General features: G+C 35.0%; 1 protein-coding gene across 1 annotated transcript in view; it reads left to right on the top strand.

Annotated features, from left to right (window-relative positions):
* The first annotated feature begins 377 nt into the window (after nucleotides 1-377).
* Nucleotides 378-26,359, top strand: part of LOC127549580 (potassium channel subfamily K member 16-like) — a 42,713-nt gene continuing 16,731 nt past the window's right edge. The window contains exons 1-4 of the mRNA XM_051977751.1: nucleotides 378-1,491; nucleotides 12,267-12,387; nucleotides 15,499-15,665; nucleotides 23,984-24,152. Of these exons, the coding sequence (XP_051833711.1) occupies nucleotides 1,297-1,491; nucleotides 12,267-12,387; nucleotides 15,499-15,665; nucleotides 23,984-24,152 (652 nt within the window). The 5' untranslated portion in view covers nucleotides 378-1,296. The remainder of the gene's footprint in view (nucleotides 1,492-12,266; nucleotides 12,388-15,498; nucleotides 15,666-23,983; nucleotides 24,153-26,359) is intronic.

Below are 26,359 nucleotides of genomic sequence, written 5' to 3'. Positions count from 1 at the left end.
GTCATTCAAAAGAATTCAGGACTCACACTGTGTCCAAATCAAGTAAATGCATTTTTCACACTCAACGGGCAGGTCAATCTCCCTGAAGGAGTCAGTAGCCTAGTAGAGTGAGATAGAATATTTATAGAGTACATGGTGCTGATTATATCACAAGAGGTAGAAATTTTGAGGTTAGAGGAGTTTGCTAATAAGGGTAGGTTCTAAAGCCTTGGTGATCACCATGCGGTGATCCAGAATGCATACAGAAAAAAACCACTATAGGTGAGTGGGTATTAATGTATGGTAATGATATTAAAACGAGGCTGTTGTTTGCAGTCCAACATCCTGTTCTGCATCTTGTTGGTGCTGCTTTCTTATTGGCTGATTTCTGTGGTATATCTTAATCAGATGGTGTGGTCATAGAGCATGCTGACCTGCTTGTTGCTGTAGTTATTTCTGTGGGATTCAGGGCTAGAGGCAACAATGAGGAATCTATCAACTCTAATATAAACTTCCTCCAATCCCCTAAAAAAATATAACAAGGCCCAAGAGAAGAGGCCTTTACAGGCACAGGCTACGTAAGTTTTTGTTTTTAAATTTAATATTAAACAAATATACATTGTATTCATGGAGAAGCTATTGGAACACACACTCCAAAGAATTTTCTAGCTGCAAAGCTCAAAAGCATTCTTCCTGATTTATTGTCAAATTCAGGCTTGATGAAAAAAGTTCCATTTTTATTTTTCTGTTCACAAAGGTTTTTTTTTTCATACTCCTGTTCCAAAACCAAGGCAAAATTCTATAGGAATGAAGGTCTCAAATTAGATTCCTAGTTAACTGGCCTCAATCAACTCATTCAAGCCCCCAAACAAAATAATAGCCTTGTTGCTTTTAAAAAATCATGAAAAGTGCCCTCAAGAACAACCTCTATATTCATGTCCTTCTGCCTCTAGCAAATCTGTGCAACTAGTTTATGTGAACTAGTTTATGGCCTGGTGCCAAGTTCCCTCCCCTACTTTTTCCCTGACTAATTTGCTAGGGGAACAGAGAATTTCAATATTTCACAGAGTGAAGGAAGTCCTTAGTCAGGAAGAGTTCAATTTTCCTTTTCTATTAATATTATGAAAGTTGTCTCCTTTATATATTTGTTTAAAGCTATATTTGAAGACAAAAAGTAATTTAGATTGTGTGTCTAGGAAGTCCTTTCCTCTTGGGCCTTGTTTTTTTTAAGGGGTTGGGGAAGGAAGCAGTTTTACATTAAAGGGATTTAAGGCCCTTTGTCCCTGGTTCTCACTGGAACTAGCTCTACAGAAAGCCATGGATGATACTAAAATCCAGATCAGTCTATTGCTGGCTAGTTATTTTATCTACTTAATATTGGGATCTTTGATATTCCAAGCCCTGGAGACTGACTTTGAGAGAGAACTGAAAACATCAGTGTATGAAATGAAAGCTGCTTTCGTGAGGAGACTTGATGATCTAACTCCAGAAGATGTTGAACAATTTGTGGAGGTAAGAGGAAGCAATGAGTTTGCAAACCATGCTAAAGAGAGGTTGTAGTAGGAGTAGTAGGAATAGTAAAGGTACTAGTAGTAGTAGTTAATAGTAGTACTAGTAGTAGTAGTAGTGGTAGTAGTGGTGGTGGTGATGGTGGTGATATAAAATGAGAAACTAAGAAAAAAAAAAGAGAAAAACAAACAAGGAAGAAGCTTTGGCATCCCCATTTGTAAAGTGGTGATAGGGGAGGGAATTGGACTAGATGATCTACATGATGTCTTCTCTCCTTAAACCTATACTGGTGACAGAGATAAGAGTAGGGGAGAGAAAAATTGTAGTGCAGCCTTTCAGGGGTATAACAACTTAGTTCACTTCTGTCTGGTCCCATCAACTGTGATGTTCTGAAAGGGAGGGAGGTTTAATGATATTATGGAGCTAGAATTTGTCCCTGTTTAGTTTCTGAGTGAATATAGCAGCATGTTCTGGGTACATTTAAAAATAATTGAGTTTTTATTTTTTAAAATAGCATTTTTCAATTCTATGTAGAGATAGTTTTCAATATTCATATTTTATAAGATTTTGAGTTTCAGATTTTTTTTCCTCCCTTCCTGCTCTCCCTCCAAAGACAGCAAATTATTTGATATGGTTATATATGTGCAATCAAGTAAACATATTTCCACATTTGTCATATTGTAAAAGAAGAAACAGAACAAAAGGGGTAAGTCACAAAAAACAAAAACAAAAAAAGTATAAATAGTATTCTTCAATCTTCGTCCATACTCCATATTTCTTTCTCTGATTATGGATAGCATTTTCCCTGATGTGTCTTTTGGGATTGTCTTAGATCACTGTATTGCTGAGAAAAGTTAAGTCTATATAAGTCATCATCACATGATACTGCTGTTATTGTGGACACATTATTTTAACATTACTATTCTCTTCTTGTAGCCAGGTGTTCTGGGCATTTTGAGTCCTATATTTTAGAATATGCAATTTTTTGGTTGTTGTTTTTAGAAATTCTCTTTCGGTTGTCTGTTTGCTATCTAAATCAAACTACAATAAACTTTTGTGCTGTTTTGACTAACATATAGCACAGGAAGAAGGCAAAGCTCAAATGAAAATCATTCTAATCTCATGTCACTTATGCCAGGTGAGTAACAAATAGAAAAGAAGAAACAAATCTATGAGATTGAAGAAGAGAGCTTAGGAAAAAAGGTACTAAAAAGCATTGGTAGGCAGAGACATTTCAGGGTGGCACCTTTTGATAATGAAAAAGAATGATCAAGAAATCATAGGAATAAAATGAGATGTTAATAATTAATCTCATTTAATAATGAATAGCTAAATTTCATCTCAGTGTGCATTCAACACTCCTTCAACTTCAAGTAATGTTAATATTCTCATGATGAGAAAGAAAGTTGAGCTATAACTGTGACACTGAGTGTCATAGGATTAGAATGTATGAATGAAACCATTTGTCTAAAGAAAGTTGGATTTAGAAGAACAAGAGAAGACCAATTGTGTGACCTTCAATACAAAGCTTAACCTTTGAAAAACTATTTCCTCATCTATAAAATGGAGATAATGCATATATTACCCTATCTCAAAGTTAGTTTAAGAAAATCAATTTTAAACTTCAGAGTGCTACAGAAATGTGAGTGATAGAGGAGACAAATAGGGTTATTTGGTATTGTTATCTAATAAATAAAGGAGGAATTGCCACCTTTCAAGACCTAGTCAAATGTGAAAAGTTCTTAACAGCTAATTAAATATAGCCATATTAATACTAGAGTAATCTTGTTTTACTTTGCAACCAAAATTTTTAAGAAACCCTCAATTTATATTAAACTAGCCTTAAGCCTATCCAATTCAGCTAAAGAAAAAAAAAAGAGAATATAGAAGACTTGAAAGAGAAAAATATCTTTGAAAGAGAAAAGAGAAGGATTAATTACTACCTTGACTATTTTCTTAAAATCTTTTAACACTTATATACACAGGATGTCATACTAGGCCATGAACAAAAGTTGGGCAGAAATGTCTTACAGTTGGGTGATTACAGTTGACCCACATATGTATGTATATATATACATATATTTATACATATATATTGTGTGTGCATGTACTATACTAATTATATGACCCTGGGAAAATTATCTAACTTTTATTTGCCTCAATTTCCTTATCTGTACAATGAGGATAAGAATATCATCTACTTCCTAGAGTTGTTGTAAGTATGAAATAAAATAATCATTGTAAAGCACTGAGCCTGTTATATAACAATAATAATTGTTATATGTGTTATATTGTTATTGATTATCATTATTATTTTTAATTAGAACAGTGATTTCATAGCCATAGGGAACTTCCAATAAGTAATTTCCTCTGTGTATCCAGATTAACACCGTCTCTACAATTTATAATTTATTGAATTGCTTGGGGTACTGAAATATTTGATTTAATCTGTCCCAGGGTCACCCAGCCAATATGTGTTAAAGGTAATTCTGACTCCACAATCAGTTCTCAAATTATCGTACTGCCCTTAGTTAATTTTGACTTTACAAATACATCATACAATGCTTTCTCTGTCAACAGAGAAGGTGGGAAATGTAAATCAAAAGAAAGTACTTACTTAGGACAGAAGGGCAGAGTAACCACTAAGGGGAAATCAAGAAGCAAAAATCAGTCTGCATTTTGTGATCCTATTCCCACCCCAACCAACATATTAAGGTGTGGATAAAGAATTACTTGTCAGATAATTTAGATTATAAAGGGGTGCATTGTGCTTAAAATATCTTTCATAGCTTCATCTCACAGAAACTGGCTATGGCTTATTGAACTACTCTGTCTCTGAAATATTCTACTCCTCTGAAGACATTATTTTTTTCCTACTTCAAAATGTTTTTTATATCTGTTATTGACTATTGTGGCAGTTTCGTCTATGACTACTTCCTTTTTTTAATATTTTATTTTATTCTACTTAATAATAACTTTATATTGACAGAATCCATGCCAGGGTAATTTTTTTTTTTACAACATTATCCCTTGCACTCGTTTCTGTTCCGATTTTTCCCCTCCCTCTCTCCCCCCCCTCCCTTAGATGGCAAGCAGTGTTATACATGTTAGATATGTTGCAGTATATCCTAGATACAATATGTGTTTGCAGAACCAAACAGTTCTCTTGTTGCACAGGGAGAATTGGATTCAGAAGGTAAAAATAACCTGGGAAGAAAAACAAAAATGCAAATAGTTCACATTCGTTTCCCAGTGTTCTTTCTTTGGGTGTAGCTGCTTCTGTCCATCATTTATCAATTGAAACTCAGTTAGGTCTCTTTGTCAAAGAAATCCACTTCCATCAGAATACATCCTCATACAATATCGTTGTATGACTGCTTCCTATAATCTGCTGCCATGACTTGTTCTGATCTTTTATGAGATTGCTCAGGTCAGTATGCCTGAAAGCTAATTTTCATCTCTTTTGTTATTCAGACATCTTCCTATCCACCTAAGTCAGTTAGCCTTCTCTGCTTCCGTTAAAAAGTCTCCCAGGTTGGATTGTGGAGAGGGAATTCCTTTCACCTGTCATGCTTCTGTCATGGTTTTTAAAAAAGCCATGCAAGTTACCTTTCAGATACCTTAATGAGGGTGGGGGTGGATTGACCTTTAGAAGTGACTTATATATATTACTCCATGTATATATCCCACATTTACTCATGTAGTAGGAATGCACAGATGCATTTCTTCTCCAAATAATCAATTTAGTGCTATCCTCTAGATACTGGAGTGCTTTTAAAGTTGATCTTTGAATCATTTGAACCATTGAACTTGAGAGTTCAGGGTTTACTTTCTACTCTTTGCCACCATCATCTTTTGTCTTCTAGACAGGATGTTTAAATATTTAGTTCTAGATTTGTGACTATACAAGATATAAACACACACACACACACACACACACACACACACACACACACACACACACGCCTGTATACTCTGCCAGTAATTCTAGAGATATTTTCTGGGTCTGGACATATCATGGTTTCGACTTTATCAATGATACCTGTGGATCTCTAGAAATATTATGACATAACCCCAATACAGGTAATCTTTCTCAATCAAGCTTACTGAAATTTAGGAGCATCTATTGTCCTAGCTTGAGCAATAGACATATTTGCTTTCAAGTGTCCTTCATAAAACAAAATGACCTAAAATTGTCACTTGTCACTTGCCATATACTGTCTAACACTACATGATATAGATACATTTAGTAAAAATATTTGACAAAGACCAATAAAAAAACACAGATCCAACAAGAAATACCAAACACATTTGTACTACATTTGAAAAATTAAAACAGACATTACAGTCAGTTATCCAATCAACTAGTAGTCAGGTCAGTATGTTAGGATTTATTAAGCACTTACTTTGTGCTAGGCACTGTACTAAGCACTGGGGATACAAAGAAAGTTTTTTCTTTCTTTTTTTTTAAAGCAGTCCTTACCTGAGCTCCCAGTCAGGAAGGGAACATGTAATGATTTACAAGCAAAATATAAAATAAACAGGACAAATTGGGAGTAATCATAGAAGGAATCATTAAGATGATGGAGGTAAAACTTTTTGTGGAAATTGGGAGTTTAGCTGAAATTTGAAGGAAACCAGGGAAGCTGAGAGGCTGGGATAGAGGAGAGAGAGCTTTTTAGACATGGGAAACAGCCAAGAAAAGTTCTAAGAGTCAAGAGATGAGTATTATATACAAGGGGCAGCATGAAGGCCAGTCTTACTGAACTAGAGAGTATATGGAAAGGAATAAGATGTAAGTGTAGTAGAAAGAGTAGAATAGAGTCAGGTTATAAAGGAGGTTAAGAACCAAACAGAAATTTTTATATTTGATCTTGGAAGTGACAGGGAGTCACTGGAGTTTATTGAATAGGAGGAAGAGGGAGTGACACGATCAGTTCTATACTTTCAGAAGACCAATTTAACAACTCAGATGAATATGATTGAAGTGGAAAGAGGCAAAGAAATCAACTGGGAGGTTATTTCAACTGTCCAGGTGTGAGGTTATAAAGGCCTCTTCTAGGATGGTTTCAATGTCAAGGGAGAGATTTACAGCCTTTGGAGGGAATGCGAGTGGTGCTTCCCAATATCTGATGACCATTCTTCTAGTCAGTCACACCTACATATCTCAATACACTTCTCAAATTCTAAATTCCTTTCCTTATCCCCCCTAACCAATTTATTACTCACATTCCTCTCAACTGTCCAATTACAAAGTCCCAACCAAGCACCATCCAAAATCTTTCATAACATCCTTTTCCCATCTCACAGTTTAAGGTATAAGAAGACCTTACTCCTCACCAAGTATTCTGATCCAGTACACTAGGTCCTTGTTATTTCACATACAAGACACTCCATCTATTTCTTGGCTCCAGGAATTTTCTCTGGTTGTTCCACACACCTGGACTGCTTTTCTCTCATCTCTACTTTCTAACTAAAATCTTATCTCTACAGGAAGTCTTTTCCAAGTTTTCTCAAATCCAGTCCCTTTACTCTCTTAATTACCTCCTATTTAATACTGTAACTTGTTTGTACATATTGTTTGCTATTAATATTCCTCATTAGAATGTGAGGTTTTGGGGGGACAGTGGTTATCTTTTGCTTCTTTTGGCATCTCTATCACTTAGCCAAGTACTTGGAACATAATAGGTGCTTAATAAAATTTATTGACTGACTGAAAGAAAGGGGCACGTAGGAGAAATGTTACAAAGATGAGAATGACAGGATTAGAACCCTGATTGAATGTGAAACAGGTGAAAAAGGAGATGTGGCAGAAGGCATCTGAGTAATGTGGAAGGAGGAACAGGGGAGAAGAGCTCTCTCAGATTTCATTTTAGTTACTAATTTTTCTACGATATAAAGTACATAAATTATATTTAGATTTTGGCCTCTCAATGGGTACTAAGTGTAGGACATGGGAGAAAGTGAGGAGACAAGAATGACACCTAAGTTGTGAGATTGGATAACTGGACTCTTGCTCAGGGGCTGAAGATATTGAGCCTGAAGATTGGAAAAGAGATTAGGGACACAAGAGGATCTGAGAGTCATATGCATTGGAATGACTATTGAAACCATGGTAGCAGATGTGATCTCTAAGTGAATTAATATAGAAGGAAAAGAGATTGTGGAGGAGAAAGAAATTTGTGACCAAAGATGAACTAGAGACCATTACTGATCACAGAATAGAAAATTTCGATTACATCAAATTAAAAAGCCTTTGTACAAATAAAACTAATGCAAACAAGATTAGAAGGGAAGCAACAAACTGGGAAAACATTTTCACAGTTAAAGGTTCTGATAAAGGCCTCATTTCCAAAATATATAGAGAACTGACTCAAATTTATAAGAAATCAAGCCATTCTCCAATTGATAAATGGTCAAAGGATATGAACAGACAATTTTCAGAGGATGAGATTGAAACTATTACCACTCATATGAAAGAGTGTTCCAAATCATTATTGATCAGAGAAATGCAAATTAAGACAACTCTGAGATACCACTACACACCTGTCAGATTGGCTAAGATGACAGGAAAAAATAATGATGAATGTTGGAGGGGATGCGGGAAAACTGGGACACTAATGCATTGTTGGTGGAGTTGTGAACGAATCCAACCATTCTGGAGAGCAATCTGGAATTATGCCCAAAAAATTATCAAAATGTGCATATCCTTTGATCCAGCAGTGTTTCTATTGGGCTTATATCCCAAAGAAATATTAAAGAGGGGAAAGGGACCTGTATGTGCCAAAATGTTTGTAGCAGCCCTGTTTGTAGTGGCTAGAAACTGGAAAATGAATGGATGCCCATCAATTGGAGAATGGCTGGGTAAATTGTGGTATATGAATGTTATGGAATATTATTGTTCTGTAAGAAATGACCAGCAGGATGAATACAGAGAGGCTTGGAGAGACCTTCATGAACTGATGCTAAGTGAAATGAGCAGAACCAGGAGATCATTATACACTTCGACAACGATATTGTATGAGGACATATTTTGATGGAAGTGGATTTCTTTGACAAAGAGACCTGAGTTTCAATTGATAAATGACGGACAAAAGCAGCTACACCCAAAGAAAGAACACTGGGAAACGAATGTGAACTATCTGCATTTTTGTTTTTCTTCCCGGATTATTTATACCTTCTGAATCCAATTCTCCCTACGCAACAAGAGAACTGTTCGGTTCTGCAAACATATATTGTATCTAGGATATACTGCAACATATCCAACATATAAAGGACTGCTTGCCATCTAGGGGAGGGGGTGGAGGGAGGGAGGGGAAAAAAATCGAAACAGAAATGAGTGTCAATATAATGTAATTATTAAATAAAAAATTAAAAAAAAAATTAAAAAAAAAAAAAAAAAAAAGAAGGAAAAGAGATGGCAGCTCAGGTCTGAGCCTTAGGGGATCCCCACTGTTAGCAGGAGTGAGCTAGATGAGTATCTAGCAAAGGACACAGAGAAAGACCAGATGGATAAGAGGAGGAAAACCTAGAGAGAAGAAGGAAACTGGGAGAAGAGGAGTTTGTCATGTTTATTTACCTTATTATTCTGTTTTAATTAAATATCTGTGCTTTGCATTATTGTGCACTTTGGTCTGGCAAAAGAGAAATCTTTGTTAGAGGAATTGCCTGTGGTTTTAAGTAGATGTTGACCCAAAGCTTTTCTTCAACCTGTGTATAGCTTTCAGGATCTCATATTTAATGATGGTTAGGTAAGGAATGAACTACAAAATCTAAAATGCATCCAGAAAGCTAACAACATGAATTGGACTTTGATAGTTGAAAATTTTATAAGAGCATTTTATTTCTTCTTCCAGGTGTTTTAGATCCACAGGATCATAGGCACAGGTGAGTTAAAAAAAAAAACCAACTATAAGTACCTAGAAAAAGCCATTAGCTTGGACAATTAAGAGGTTCTGGTGTCTGATGAGGTCAGAAGCCAGACTGAAAAGAGTTAAGAAAAGAATGAGAGGAAAGGAAGGGAAAACACCTATTGTAGACAACCTTCTAAGGAGTTCAGTCACAAAAAGGAAAAGAAATATGGGACAAAAGCTAGTAAACAAGGATAGATAAGCTGGAGGTTTTTGAGGATGGTAAAGAGTTTTAGGCAAAAGGGAAGCAACTAGATTGGGGGAGTGATCCAACATTAGTTAGGGGGATGTTTAAAGGGAGAAATCTGTTGGCAAAGATAGGAGGAATGAGATATTTTGCCTTAGCAAGATAAAAGGCCACTTATTTATGTGAAACAGAAGTAAAGAAGAAGAGAGCAGCAAAAATCATTTGAGTAATGTGGGATGAGGAACAGGGGAAAAGAGGAAACTATGAAATTTTCTTTTAGATTTACTAATTTTCATATTATATAAACTATGTAACCTACATAACTTATATCCTGGCATCTAAATCATTATGAAGTTTTAGTTGAAAAGATAAGAACCAGCAGCATCTTAAAATCTTTGGGAAGATGAGTGAGTTGGGGACAGTTACCTAAATCCAAGACAAATGTTGCAAGCTCTACTTTAACTTTTCATTCTTGCCAAAGGAAAACTCTAGGCTAATTTGCAAGGCAAGTGTTAAATTCTAGGGACATGATGGGAATTAAATCATTTTCTTATTCCAACTCAAATGTCAGGTAATGTGTAATTATTGTGAGGCACAAACAAAGCAATTAAAGGCACTCTTGACCTAATAGTTTTTTTTTTTTGATCAGTGAATAGGCATGGATATAGGGCAGACTCCCGAAAGAACTAAAATAGTTCTGACACTGCCATGTGAGAAATAGACAACATAGCCTATATAATTTATCCAAAAACCAGTAGATGGTTGCACAGATGGGAAGACAGCCTAGTAGATAACACCAACAAGTAAAAGTATATTAAAGAAAACATTTTAGTGGAGAAAGATTGACATATGACTTTGCTAGAAGAACTGATGATCTAAATAATTCTATGTATGAGGAAGCAGCAAGGGGCAGTGTTAGAGGCAAAGAAATATTTCAGCTGTAACATAGTCCTAGGGGGTGTCAGTTGGCTAGGGGACATCAATTCTCTCTTATGTGTGTTTGTTAGCTACATAAATTTCCTGGATGCATGTGTTTCCACTCCCATGTGAGTTCTCTATGTATGTTTCCTTTTTCACACATATCCTCTGGCTATGTATGCTCCCTATTTGTATTCTTTTTCCCACTAATGATCTGAGAATCTGTGGAAAAATGTGCCCCTGTGTAAGGGAGAGTGGAGTTTGTCATGGTTATTTACCTTACTATTCTGTTTTAATTAAATATCTATACTTTGCATTGTTGTGTACTGTAGTCTGACAAAAGAGAAAGAGGGGTTGCCTGTGGTTTTAAGTAGATGTTGACCCAGAGCTTTCTGTCAACCTGTGTATAGCTTTCAGGATCTCATATTTGATGATGGTTAGGGAAGAAATGAGCTACAAAATCTAAAATGTATCCAGAAAGCTAACAACATGAATTGGACTTTAATAGCTGAGAATTTTATAAGAGTATTTTATTTCTTCTTCAAGGTTTTTTAGACATGGTAAGTTAAAGATAGATGTTAAGGGAATGAAATCCTAAATATAGGGCAGCTAGATGACACAATGGATAGAGAGTCAGACTTGGAGTAAGGAAAACTTTTTAATCTGGTCTCAGGGGTTTATTAGCTATATAACTCTGGACAAATCACCTAACCCTATTTGCCTCAATTTCCTTATCTGTAAAATGAGCTGGAGAAGGAAATGGCAAATCACTGCGATATTTTTGCCAAGAAAATCCCAAAAGGGGTCACAAGAGTTGGACAGGACTGAATAACAACAACAACAATGGTCCTAAATAATGGTTGGAGAAAAGCAGTTAGGATAGTCCCACCATGCAAATAGTTTGTTATAATTCAGATTGGGATTTCTGAGAAAATTATTTCCATTACTTTGGCTGACTCTAAATTAACCTTGCAGATGACTAGACCTAGCAATGTGTTAGTCATCCCACAAAATCTGTACATATCCTTTACACAAGCTTTTTAATAATAAAAATAAGAGTATACCTTGTTTCTCTCATTACCAGACCTACTTTGTTACCCAGTTACTTCTAGGGTCATCTCCCCTAAGGTAAGTAAGATTGCTAGTATTTTATTTACTTTTAATTACACTCAATTCAATTTCTCAGAGCTTATTTTCAGAGTTGAATTTTACCCCTAGTTAACAAAGAGCCCAATTTTCCATTATTACAGGAAGGATAACAATAATGACAAGAAATAACAATTTTTATTTCTACAGGGGATGGCACAGTAAATAGAATTCCAGGTTTAGAATTAGGACGGCTAATCTTCCTGAGTTCAAATCTGGCATCAGACTCTTAGTGGCTGTGTGACTCTGGATAAGTCACTTAACTGTCTCAGTCTCAGTTTCCTCATCTATAAAATAAGCCAAGGAAGGAAATGACAAACCACTTCAGTATATCTTTGAAGAAAACCCCAAATGGGGTCATGAAGAGTCAGACATGATTGAAACAATTGAACAAGTCCTCACAAAAACCATGTGAGGTCAGTAATATGATTATTACTCCTATTTTACAAATGAAGAAGCTCATGTTCTAAGGAGTTATGTGTCCTGCCAGTGATTTGAGGTGGAATTTGAATTCAGGTCTTCTTATTTCAATCAATATCCTATTCATTATGCCCACATGATTTCTATAAAAATCACAAGTAGATATGCATTTAAAGAGTGGTTTTTTTTTCTTGCAGAATCTGACTCATGCAGTCAAAAAAGGAATATATCCCTTGGGAAATTCATCAGAGCTTGATCATAACAACTGGGATTTTAGCAACTCTTTTTTCTTTGTTGGCTCCACTCTATCCACAATAGGTAGGTATTATACATATTTTCTAATCACCCTTCTGAGATTTCTCCTAGGACCATAAGATCATAGGTTTGGAGTTATAAACAACCTTAGAGTGCATATAATCCAACATTCTTACTTTATAAATCAGGAAAATCAAGTGAAGTAAATTTATTCAAGGTTATACAGGTAGTAAGTGGCAGAAGATGATTCCAAATCATCTGTCTTAAATTCATTGTTCTTACTTGGAAATACTACCTGATTTAGCTTTGCCTAGAAATCCTAAGGATAGATTGATAGACAGATTTTTTTTGTGTGTGTGAGACAATTGTAGTTAAGTGACATACCCAGAATCAAGCATCTGAGGCTAGATTTGAACTCAGATATTCCTAACTCTAGGATAGATTTTCTTTTTTTTTTTTTTCTAGGATAGATTTTCAAGAAATCTGGAGCAAATAGAAATATACATTTTTAAAAAATGACAACAATTCATAAAACAATAAGAGGCCACCAAAATTAATTGCTTGAGTCAGTTAAAAACCTGTTATCAACAACATTTCTAATAATAATAACTGGGAATTGGAAATGACATCTGAACAAAAGTTAGCCTCTCAAAATGACAAATCAAACATTTCTTTTAATCAATACTATGCATTTCCTGAAAACAATACTTGTATCTAATTCCTTGTGACATTATAATAGCAATTTAAAAAAAATTGATCTGTAATCTCTTCAGTGAGAAAGAACTTCCAGTATGAAAAGTCTTCTTATTCCCAGAGAAGAAGTATGTCTATTCCTTGTCTAAGAGAGTTACTTGGAGGGCACTTCGAAGTTGAGTAACTTGCATGTGGATACATAGTATATATCAGCAGCAGAACTTCAATCTAGATCTTTCTAACTTCAATCCTAACATTCCAGTTGAACCAGAGATTAATTAGAGTCAGTCTTAACATTTTGGTTTAACTAAAGAGAAACTGGAGTCAGTTCACTGCCAAACTTCAATAGCATTTTAAAAAATTATTTAATATATGATTCCATAAAATAGTATGTGATATTTTTACCTGTTTAGGGAAGTTTAAGATGCCAAAAGAATGAAAGGAAAAATATATTATACTATGTTATCTTTACATAAGAATAAAGGAATTACTGTGTCTTTTTAGACCAGAATGGGTAAACTGTGTCATACATAAAGAGTAAAAATGAGTTTCAAATGAAAACTGTTTTCTTATTTGCTTTTGTTTAAAAAAAAAATCTGTTGTGAGTTGGCTGTGACATATCAAGCAGTCATTGAGGTTCCTATGAAAAGAATATGGCTTTACTTGAGCAAGTTAGCAGGACGTTAAATCCATGAAATGCTTTGGAAAATAGTGATGTATGAAAACATTAAAGTGCATTATATCATTCCCAAACACTCAAGATAAATTTTCCCCCAGGGACACTGATGGCAGAAAATGAATTCTTAAAAGGGAGGGAACTGAGGGATTTTAGCTCTTTAAGTCAATAAATTAAAGGGAAAAAATAGCATTTGGAGCATTTTTCCCACAAGCAATGCCAAATCCACAGTACAGAGAAAAGAGCTTTGTTTGTCATGTAACATGTGAGATAACAATCAGTCCCCAAGGCTATAGTATGACAAGAAGTGACCACAAAGTAAAAATGGAATTGATTTCCAGGAATAGGGATTTCTTGATTCAATTGTAATAGGCAGTTCTGTTCATGCTTGGATTTTTATTAGCCTCTTAGATTTTATCTGGATTTTTTGTAGTTGTTGTTCAGTCATTTCAGTCATGTCTGACTCTTTGTAACTCCAATTGGGATTTTCTTGGCAAAGATACTGGAGTGGTTTGCCGTTTCCTTCTCTAGCTCATTTTGTAGATGAGAAAACTGAAGCAAACATTTTAAGTGACTTGTCCAAAGTCACACAGCTAATAAGTATCTGAGACCATTTTTGAACCCAGGTTTTCCTGACTCCAAATCTTGTTGCTCTAGCCACTGAGCCACATAGCTACTCCTTTAATTAGATATACAAACACAAGGCTTATGTGTTGTAGACATGAACATAAAACCAAAATTGTCCCTACCCTCAAAGAACTTCTAATCTCATAAGACATGTGCATAAACAGTTACAAGATAAAATATGATAAAAGATAATGTTAAGTAGATAAAGTTCTCTAAGAACATTTGATAAAAGAAAAATTATGTATGGTTCTTGTGAAAATTAATAAGCACAGGGAGAAAATGTTCCAGACTACATAAGCCCTAAGAAATTAACTGTCCCCAAAATATTTTCCTTTTTATACTTGAAAAGGTCAAATAATCTTTCATAAATAGTTTTAGCTTGGCAAATAATACCAAGCAGGGTATTTGAGGAAATTTTGAAATTTAGTTTGATGTCTCAGTCTGCACTGTGCAATGATGTTAGGATTCTTATAAGGTGCTTAGTAAATGGAATTGAGGAGACAATGGTTAAATCTAGTTTAGCATTGATTTAATCCTACAACAAATAAGTTTCCTAGTGACGTAATGATTGGAATATACTCAGTGTGGAACATATAAGGAGGAGCTCTTAGGGCCAGGAAGGACAAGTGCACTAGAAGTTTTCTGAGGCTGAGACAGATCCATTCCATCTTCCACCTTTGTGCTGGGCTGGAGACATTCGGAGGGAGCTACGGGCTGAAGCTGGCAGAGGCAAAGGACTAGCGGCAGGAGCTCTCAGAACCAAGGAGAGAGATAGGACTCTATTAAATCTAACCAGGCCCCAGGAGAAGAGACAAAACTTTAAAGGAAACAATAAAGGATTTGGACTTTAACTCCAGGCTGCATTTGGGGTATTTACTGAACTGGAACAAAGGCTGCCTCCCGAAGCCCTCCAAGCAACCTGCTCCCAGAAAACATTATATTTTAGAGAAGAATATTATATTTTGGTGCCCAACATGGGGCTCGAGCCCACAACCCTGGGATTAAGAATCCCATTATGTTGCTGGCCGAGGGAGCTCCGGGCAGCACAGTACTATGCACATGATAGGTCTGTTAAAATAACAAAATAACAATCTCCAATAATAGCCAAGCCTAATATCAGAAGCACAAACTTGTAGCAGCAAGAGAGGTCATTCAATTTATCTCTTTCTTAAAAACAGGTTATGGGACTCTATCTCCCAAGACAGCTGGTGGACAGATTTTCTGTGTCATCTTTGCTTTGTTTGGAATTCCTTTAAATCTCATATTCCTTCACCAAGTGGGTAAGACACTTTCCATGTTATGTGAAAAGCTTGGAAAATGCCTTCAGAGTCAAGGAATGAAAGAGGTAATAATTATCCAGTATTTTGATACATGCTTGTTATCTATATTCTACTATCTTTAAAAAATGTCAACTGGAACCTGAGTACTTAGTCAGAATAAGTATTCAAGGTATTAAATATAGTAGTTATTGTATTAGTTTAGAAAATCAAGTCTGATAGGGTATTACAAAATCTAAAAAGTTCATCTATGATTATTGTTTACAATTTTAATATTCCAGAAATGATTCCTTTTAGATCCTTAGCCTATAGTTAGGGTAAGCTGGTGACAGATATCCAAGGAATGTTCTTATCATTGTTTCATGGTAGAAATCCATAGAAGTCAACCATAGAAATTTTTAAAGTAATGAGATACATATTTTTACACCATATATGCTTTTTAATGAATATCTGAGTATAAACATTAAGTAGACAAGTGTTACAGATCTAGAAAGCAAATTTCTTTTTAAAAAACATTGGAGATAAATAGAAACTATGATATTCATATAGGACTATGGAACATTTATTTGAAATGGTAAATTGAAAGGAGCTTTGTGATATCATATGAAACATGAACATATGGATAATGTTAAATACAAATCTACTATCAATTGAATTAAGTTTAATTTGTTGGGATATAATCAAATTTTGTATCTTTTTCATTAATCTTTAATTTAAAAAAACTATTTTTTAAAATTACCATTAAAATTCACACTTGTATTGAATTATTTCAATACATTTAAAATTTAAGAATTATTTTAAGATTACTTAAGATTTATCAAGTAATTTCTTTACAATAGTTTGTGAGTTGGATCATGTATTGAGACTCAGGGAGTTTTTAACTCCCAGTGAATAACTGTTAGACTTGGTGTTTAAGATTAACCTGTTGGATTATAATACCAATAACTAGTCCTAATTTCTCTCCTGAACTTCAGTTCTGCCTTTTGGACATTCCAATCTTCTTTTGGATATCTCAAATTAAATGCCCTGTAGGAATCTCAAACTCAAGTACAAATTAGAACTTATCTTTTTACCTAAACCCTACCCTCTTCTCAACTTTCCTATTACTCATCATCCTCCCAGGCACCTTGACTCCCAATCTCAGTTTCATCCTCAGTACTTCATTCACAATCACCTTTTTATGTTTAACCTATTGTCAAATCTTATATTTTCTTCATGACATCTCCCATATACATTTCTTTCTCTCTACTAACATAGTCATCTTGCTACTAGTATAGACCCTCATTACCTTTTGCCAGGACTATTCAATAATCTTCTAATGGGTCTCCCTACCTTAAGTCTTTCCCCATTCCCATCCATCTGTCATTCCACTACCAAAGAAATCTCCTTAAAGTTCAAGTCTGATAACTGTTATCTGCCCCTTAACCTCACTCCAAGGAACTTCGATGGCTTCTAATTACTTGTAGAATCAGATATAAGATCTTCTTTTCCGATCTTCACAACTTGGCCGCTTTCTACCTTCCTAATCTTTTTACACATAACTCCTCAGTTGAAGACAAACAACGTGGAACAAATCCCGCCCTCCCTCAGAGCTATTTCTCAGAGCTGAAATAAAGAGAAGAAAGAAAAAGGGCACCTTGCCTCTTATGGGTTCACTTCATGGTGTTTATGCTGCATAGAACAGATAGGAATCACAAAAAGATCAAAAAAAGGGTTGCTAACAGTAAACAGACATAGTTCCAGAAGAGGATGAAAGACTCATTCTCATCCGTTTTAAAGAAGGAGGAGATCAACCAAAGAATACTACTCCGTCCACATGATAAGGGATCCATAGAGCTCTGTGCTAGATAAACTGGGCATGCTCAAAACATACCCAGAGAAGCCCCGAACTGAAATATTCTCTATTCTCACTTCTGATTCTGAGCTTCTCTGACTTCCTTCAAAATTCAGCTGAAAATCCATCTCTTGCAGAATGCCTTTCTTGTTTCCTTCCTCCATCCTGCTAATCTTTCCCCCTCAGATGTATGTATATACATATATATATGTATATATATACATATATATATATATATATAAACTATGTGTGTTCATAGTTATGCATTGTTGAATCCATTTGAATGTGACATCTGTTGCAGAAAAGGAAGATGTTGAGAAAACAAAAACTTGATGAAACTAAAATATACTTAGATATTTGGTGATACCATAAAAGTGAGTAGATAGTGCAAATTATGTTGGAAAATAAATTTCAGGATCAAGAAACTAAAGAGGTCAAAGATTTTTAATTGCTTGAAGTTTTCACACTTGGCCATTATGAACAATTTTCATGAATGTCAGAAGGTACTAAATATTTCAAGCACTGAGTGACATTGTTTAAAAAATTGAAATTGGCCATATCTTTTTATTTATTTATTTAATAGTACTTTATTTTTCCAAATACATGCAAAGATAGTTTTCAACATTCATCTTTGGAAAATCTTGAGTTTCAAATTTTTCTCCCTTTCCTCTACTTTCCCCAAGACTGCAAGCAATCCAATATAGGTTAAACATGTACAATTCTAAACATATTTCTATATTCGTCATGCTGTGCAAGAAAAATCAGATCAAAGGGGAAAACAAAATACAAGAAAACAAGAAAACAACAACCAAAAAAGTGAAAATACTGTGCTTTGATCCTCATTCAGTCTTCATAGCTCTATCTCTGGATGTGGATGGCACTTTCCATTCCAGGTCTGTTAGAATTGCCTTGAATCACCCCACTGTCCCTTTTTTTTTTTTGTAAATCTTTTTATTTTCAAACACTCACGCATAGATAGTTTTCAACATTCATTCTTGCAAAATCTTGTGATCTAATTTTTTTCTCTCTCCCCTCCCCCACAATCTCTTCCCTAGACAGCAAGTAATCCAATATGTTAAACAAGTGCAATTCTTCTATACATGTTTCCACAATTATCATCCTGCACAAGAAAAATCTGATCAAAAAGGAAAAAAAAAAAGAGAAAGAAAACAAAATGCAAGGAAACAAAAAACAGTGAAAATACTATGTTGTGATCTACACTCAGTGAATTACCACACTGTTGAAAAGAGAAATTGGTTTTATCTTAACTGCAGTGCAAAAGAGGAGGGAGCTATTCTTGAATATTAACACTGCCACATAGAGATGGCACTCATGGGAGGAGAACAGATGTCAGTCAGAAGCAGCTTTGATGGGAGGCCCTTAGGAACAGTGTATGTCTGGTGGCTCAGATGTGCAGCAATTTGTGCACTATGATTGAAGGCCCCCAAAAGTCACTCAAGTCACTCAAACTTACTTAGAGTTTTTATACAAATGTCTTATGTGACACTAATAGGACACTATCTTGTTATCTGTGAAGCAAGGCAGTGGGGAATAATTTGGACCACTAGAAAGACAGTATTCTCTGAATTGTCTTATTCTTTAGTAGGAATGAGGAATGGGGGATGGGGAATGAAGAAACTTAACTCTCACTATGCCATAGCATAAAAATGACTGGGCCTGCTCTCTTGGATCAGTTAAATCTTCTTACATGCATCTTGGGTGCTGTGACTGAAGTAATCAAATTGGCTTTCACTCACATTAGCAGACTGGTGACAGGCACAGAATTTCAGAGTCACTATTTATGTGTATTTGTAATTGAGTTATAGCAAAGGTCAAAGAAAATAATAGATTATATGAAATGAAGACAAGAGGAAGACACTGCAACTGCAGTAAGATCAATCTATTTTGCTGAAATTAGGAGTTAATTGGAAAAAAAGAAAATGGATAATTGAAAGGCTTAGACTATCATTGTCTTCTTAAAGACATTTCACTCATGCATCAAAGTCACTATTTTGAGTTCAGAAAGAATTTCAGCAACAAATACTTAATCTTCTTGCCACCTGGAGAGGTATAGTAGTTAGAGACAATATGGAACTAGAGCAATAAGCTTATTTGTAAAACATCCCAGGGCGCAATACTGGTAGCCTATGAACAATATTATCTCACAAAATAATGAAAAGTAGTTGCAGAGAAAATAAATCTTTAGAGAGCTTAACATGAGACATAACAAAGTCAAGAACATTTGTGGATAAAACTGGAAAGAGGACAACAAGCATAAGCATTATGGAACAAAGTCACCAGCAATTTTGTAGTGTGTTCTCATAGGTGATAATGTAGATAGTATTGTAAGGGTGAATTAATACCACTTAAAATATTAAGTTAGGAAGAGCAGCTGGATCAGGCTGAACACAAACAGAAGAAATCTATGATGAAGACAATATCATTTTAAAGGTACTTAAGGGATAGAATTTCAAGATTTCTAAAAGAGAAGATGATTCAAAAAGAATGGAAAACATATGGTGTTTTAATATATAAAAGGCACCAAGAAGACATTAGCAACTACTGACTCACATGCCTGCTTTTCGTCTCTCTAAAATCTTTATGAGAAGGTTTTGTGCCTTTATTGGTGGTATCTTTGATGAAAATATGAGAAGAAAATAGGAAGGTTTTCACAGATAGGCTTCTGTAACAGATGACAATTTTATGATTATTCTACCTACTAAGAGTATAGATCACCCCTCTGAATTATTTATTGATTTGAAAAAAATAACGACTTAGTAGAACAAAAATATAGCTATGATTACTTTGCTCACATAACAACTTTCACATTCTATATAGACAGATAGACAGACAGATAGGTAGGTAAGTAGACAGAGACAGATGTGAAAATAGCTGATAGATAAATTAGGGAGGAAGAAAGAGAGAGACTTAGAGATAAAGAGACAGAGAGAAATAAGAGAAACAGAGAGACACAGAGATAAAAGGAGAAAAATACAGAAACAGAAACACAGAGAGACAGACAGATAATGATCAAGCACTTGCTATGTGCCAGGGACTAGGCTCAGACCTGAGAATAAAAATAGAGTCAAAATCTAAGATATTCTCTGCTCTTAAGTAAGCATGACTACCACGGTAAGCATGGAAGACAGGAATGAGTTCCCAAATCAGAGAAAGAGACTGTAGCTTGAAGTTGGCTGATGGGGTAAACTTCATGCATGCAGTTTGGAGAGGAACTCACCAGAGGAGGAGACTAGATGTGGCGGTATTTCTGGTGTGAAAGTGGCTGCTGCGTAAAGTTTCAGAAAGAGTTTTATAAGACTTCAGGAAGGATACATTTACACAGATAAGCATCAGGGGCATCTAGGGTACAGTGGACAGAGCCCCAGCTCTGAAGTTAGAAGACCCCTGACTTCAAAGCTGGCTTCAGACACTTAACACTTCCTAGCTGTATGATCCTGGGCAAGTCATTTAACCCCAATTGCCAGAGAGAGAGAGAGAGAGAGAGAGAGAGAGAGAGAGAAACATCTTCAGTTTCTACAAAGTTTTAATTTCAAACAAGATGTAAAACAGGGAAAATAAGCTTATATAACTTCCTTGCTAGGGCAGATAGGTAGATAATTTGGAGTTAGGAAGACTCCTCTTCCTGAATTCAAATCTTGTCTCAGACACTTCTTAGCTCTGTGACCCTGGGAAGTCACTTTACCCTATTTGTTTCTGTTTCCTCATCTGTTAAATGAGCTGGAGAAGGAAATGGCAAAATATCCTTTGCTAAGAAAACTCCAAATAGGGTCACAAAAAATCAGACAAGATTGAACTAACTGAAAAACTAACAACTTTCTTGCTAGATCTGGAAAGATATTTTATACAAACTCCAAAGATTTAAAAAGATTCTCTGTTGTGAAGTTCTTAAAATGCTTCTAGCTTGTAAATTGTAAAATCAATAAATAATTCAGAGGGGTGATCTCTAGCTTATTTTAATTGAACTCAGCCTTGGAATACTATAAAACCAGGGAAGTACAGAATAATGCAACATAGATTTGCATATACAAATCTGAAATACAAAGTGGATATATATATAACCCTATGTTACAGACAATTGAATTAGTTAATGGGATATTTTTATCCATATCTATACCAATATCTAAATGGTTGCCTTTACTTTATATATAGATATTGCTATCTAGATTTCTAAAGAGATCTTTGTCTGCTGTTTTTAATAGAAACAAAAGTATGTTTAAAGTTGTTTTGATAGAGAGATAGTCAGAAAACTAGCATTTATTAAATTATCTATTATGTTCCAGGTACTGTGCTAAATTCTTAAGATACAAGGAAATGCAAAAAAAAAAAAAAAAAAAAAAAAAAAAACCAAGAACAACAACAAAAAACGCTCAATCCTCAATGCATCCAAAAAACAAATTCTCATCCTTGCTCTCAAAGAGCTTATATGTCAGTGGGAGAGAGAATGTGCAAAGAATTATATATACAAGATAAATTGGGGATTGTCTTACAAGGAGGTATTAAAAATTAAGGAGGATCAAAAAATTTTTTTTGAAGAAGGTGGACAGCCAGGGAATCTGGAAGAGAGAAATGAGAAGGAGAATATTCAAATATTGAGGACGACCAATAATAACACTCAAAGTAGAGAGATGAAGTGTCATAACTGGAGAAAATAAAGGAGGCTAGGGTCACCAGATCATAGAATATGTGGGAAGGAGTAAGGTGTAAGATTGCTGGAAAGATAAAAGGGGGAGACCAAATTATGAAGGGCTTTAAGAGTCAAACATTTTATATTTGATCCTAGAGGCAATCAGGAGCCACTATAATTTACTAAATATAGAACTGACACTGCCATATATGTGCTTTAAGATTATTTTTACAGTTGATTGAAAGATGGGTTAGAGGAAAGAAAGATCTCAGACAGGGGGATCAGCCAGCAGGTGATAAGAGCTGCACCAAGAAGGTAGTGGCAGTGTCAGAGGAAAAAAGGGGGGTATATATAAGAGATGTTGAAAAGGTAGCAATAACTGAACTTTATGACTAAATGGAAATGAGAGGTGAGAGAATGACAATGATTATTGATGTTGTTTAGCTGTTTTAATTGTGTCCAATTCTTTTTACTTGATTTTTTGGTTTTCTTGGCAAAGATACTTGATTGGTTTGCCATATCCATCTTCAGGCCATTTTATAGATGGAGAATCTGAGGCAAATGGGGTAAAGTGAGTTGCTCAGATCACACAGCTAATAAATGTGTGAGGCCTTATATATGTGCAATTCTTCTATACATATTTTCACATTTATCATGTGGCACAAGAAAAATCAGATCAAAAAGGGAAAAAAAAGCAAACAACAACAAAAGGAGTGAAAATGCTATGTTGTGATCCACACTCAGTCCCCATAGTTCTCTCTCTGGGTGTAGATGGCTTTCTTCATCACAAGATCATTGGATCTGATCTGAATATCTCATTTTTGAAAAGAGCCAACTGTTTTATTGTGAATCTATATATAAGTGGAGAAGCTGAGAAAAAGAGATACAGCAGCTTATCCTTTATCATTCACTGACTTTGCACATTTTGGAACTGCTTCTACCATAATACCCTCTGCAGGATAAAATTCTCTAATAGAAAACCACAATTGAAGCCACATCATTGTGAAATAATCTCATATTTAGTAATTTGTCCTTATTTTTGTAAGGAGGGTAAATAATTTTTAGTATTTCCTCTGTTGTTTGCATTGCTCACAAAATGTTGGAACCTGAGGAATTGGTTTTTTAAAAGACTCTTCATTGCTTCCCTTTTTATTATACAAATGATAATAATTTTATATAATGATTTAAGATTTGTAATACATTTGTACAAATATTATTTCATTTGATTCTCCCAATAACCCTGGGAGGTACGAGCTATTATTGTATACATCTTAAATATGAGGAAACTGAGGCACAGAGAAAATAAGGGACTTGTCCAGGGTCACAGGAGTAGGGAGCAATTGAGGCAGGATTAAAACTGAAATCTTCCTGATTCCTAGTGCTATGTTCTATGGAAGTATTACCTATTAATTCTGTGTTTTCAAGCAAGAGGAAAAAAATAATTTGAAGTCTGGGAGCTATCTTGGAAAAGTAACATTTGACAACTAAAATGAACAACATGCTCTTAAAATATATGATTGACATAGCTCTTAATACAATACCAAGCCCATAATGGGTGCCCCAAAGTCATGACTGAAGATAATGCATGCACTTAGCCTGTCAGTGTGCAATAAACTCTATCATTAGGACTATGAATAATTGTATCATAAGCATTGGTTCACCATTGGGTGAATAAGTAAAAAGCACATCTATAAGACAAATATCCCAGTTACAGATTAGAAAAATATAAAATTGTTCTCCCCACCTCAATTAAGTCTTGAAGGTATCAGAGCAAAATGTGATATTTAAGTTCAAAATACTATTACTGATTTCACTGTAAACTGAGAGCTTCTAGAAGAGAGCAACTATTTGAGTCATATTAGGTTCGTGGTATGCCTAATTTGTTATCCCTTTTCATTTTTCTCTAGAAAAAAATCAAATTTCTGACACTTCTGTTTTTCCTGATGACGGGAATCCTCATATTTCTTGGATTACCATCAATTGTCTTCCACTCAACAGAGGGTTGGACCTATAGTGAAGGAATTTATTTTGCATTCATCACTCTAAGTACTGTTGGTTTTGGTGATTATGTAGTAGGTAAGGACTCTCATGTTCCTATTTGAAGTAGCTCTTTCATTTAAAGCAGCAGATTGAAATAGATTTTGAAATAAAGCGTCAACCTGAGATGCATCATGTATTTACTGGAGTTAAGAAATGCTGAAACTTAAACATATACACATACTCTCACATGCTTATACACATATAATAAATATTCAACAATTTCTCATAGAATCTTGTCACTTTTATCCAATACAGACACTTTTTATTCACCGTTCTTTCTCTTATGGGAAGAAGCTAATAAGGAAGAAAGGAAGACAGGAAGGCAGGAAGGCAGGAAGGAAGGAAGGAAGGAAGGAAGGAAAGAAGGAAGGAAGGAAGGAAAGAAGGAAGGAAGGAAGGAAAGAAGGAAGGAAGGAAGGAAGAAGGAAGGAAAGAAGGAAGGAAGAAAGGAAGGAAGGAAGGAAGAAAGGAAGGAAGGAGGAAGGAAGGAAGGAAGGAAGGAAAGAAGGAAGGAAGGAAGGAAGAAAGGAAGGAAGGAAGAAGGAAGGAAGGAAGGAAGGAAGGAAGGAAGGGAACAAGCATTCAAAATGTCTATATGCCAGGCAGGGTGCTAAATACTTAGGAAATATTGTCTCATCTGATTTCCACAACACGAGGAGGTAGGTATTAACTGAAGCAAATAGAAGTTGAACAAGTTACAAAAAGTTAGTAAGTGTCTGAGGCCAAATTTGAATTAACATCTTCTACTTTAAGTACTGTGAACTCCTAGTTGCTAGAGAAATGATTCTCAAATCTTGCTCTAGCTTGTCCACACAAGATGCATCAAAAATACTTGTAATGAAAATAGTAGATTCAGTTAAACTCTATCTTGTTCTTCACATTCTGGGTTTTTTGTTAGTAAAAGGACTTCTAGGGGAAGAAAGACTCCACAAATACTCTTATTCATTTTTCTTTTTTTAATAATAGCTTTTTTTTTCAAATGTAAAGATATTTTTCAACATTCACCTTGTAAAATCTTGTGTTCCCTTCTTTTCTCCCTCCCTTCCTCCCAACCCTCTCCTCTAGATAGCAAGTATTCCAATATAGGTTAAATATGTGCAATTCTTCTAAAAATATTTCCACATTTATCATGCTGCATAAGAAAAATCGATCAAAAAAGAAAAAAAAAACAAGCAAACAACAAAAAAAGGTAAAAATACAATGCTGTGATCCATGTTCAGTCTCCTGTCCTGTCTCTGGATACAGACAGGTCTCTCCATCACAAATCTATTGGAATTGGCCTGAATCACCTCATTGCTAAAGAGATCCAACTCCTATTCATCTCATTGATAAGATGGTAGGACATTGCCTGTCATAGATTATGGTTTATAGGTTAAGTGACTTGTCCAGAAAATTTGCCCTTAAAACATAGATAGATGTATGAAAAACACATCATATATAAATGGAGAGTCAAGCAGGTTCAATTCTCATCACTGACACATACAGGATCCATGATACTGTCCAAGTCACTTAACTTCTCAATGTACTTAGGCAGTTCCGTAAGACTATAGTCTATAGTGATGAAGGGAATTACTTAGCAGGCATTTCTAATACCAATGAAATCAGAAATCTAGGACAATTTCAAATATAGAGCCAAAGATAATGGTGCCAAAGAAAGTGAAAAAGAATACCTGAAAGTTCTTTTTTCAAGCGAACATCTACAAACCAAAGTTGTTAGCCCTGAGGTTCCATTTATGGAGGGGACTTCCATACTTTAAGAGGTTCATTTTTGTGTAATACATATTAAATGAGGAAATGCATAAGACTCTACTTCAATGAAAAGCTCCCCTTTCCCAACTCCCAACAGTTTACTGATATTTTTAGAAAGCCATCATTTTTTGATGTTTTATTGTGTAGTGATTATAACAGATTTTGAAGTGCACTGATTGGTAATATTAGGTTGAAAAGATTTTAAATATATGCTCAGTTATAGATTGCAGAGAGGCTTACCATCACAACCTGGTGATGTGGAATAATAGCTTTGGAAGTCACAGTCAACCATTAAACAATGGCATTCCCATTATAAAAATTATTTTTTAAAATTAGGTTTGAAGAACATGAATCAGCTTATGTTAGTTTGTATGTACTTACCTTAATTCTAGCCACAAAAGAAATATAAATAAGACCCGCAGTGTGGTATAGAAGGAAGAACTCTCAAGTACAGAAGTTTAGGTTTTGTTCCTGGATCTGTGTGTAACTGACTG

The sequence above is a fragment of the Antechinus flavipes genome, chromosome 2 (genome assembly GCF_016432865.1).
Source record: "Antechinus flavipes isolate AdamAnt ecotype Samford, QLD, Australia chromosome 2, AdamAnt_v2, whole genome shotgun sequence".
Lineage (NCBI taxonomy): Eukaryota > Metazoa > Chordata > Mammalia > Dasyuromorphia > Dasyuridae > Antechinus > Antechinus flavipes.
Note: the sequence above shows the minus strand (reverse complement) of the source record. Positions and strands in the feature narration are given on the sequence as shown.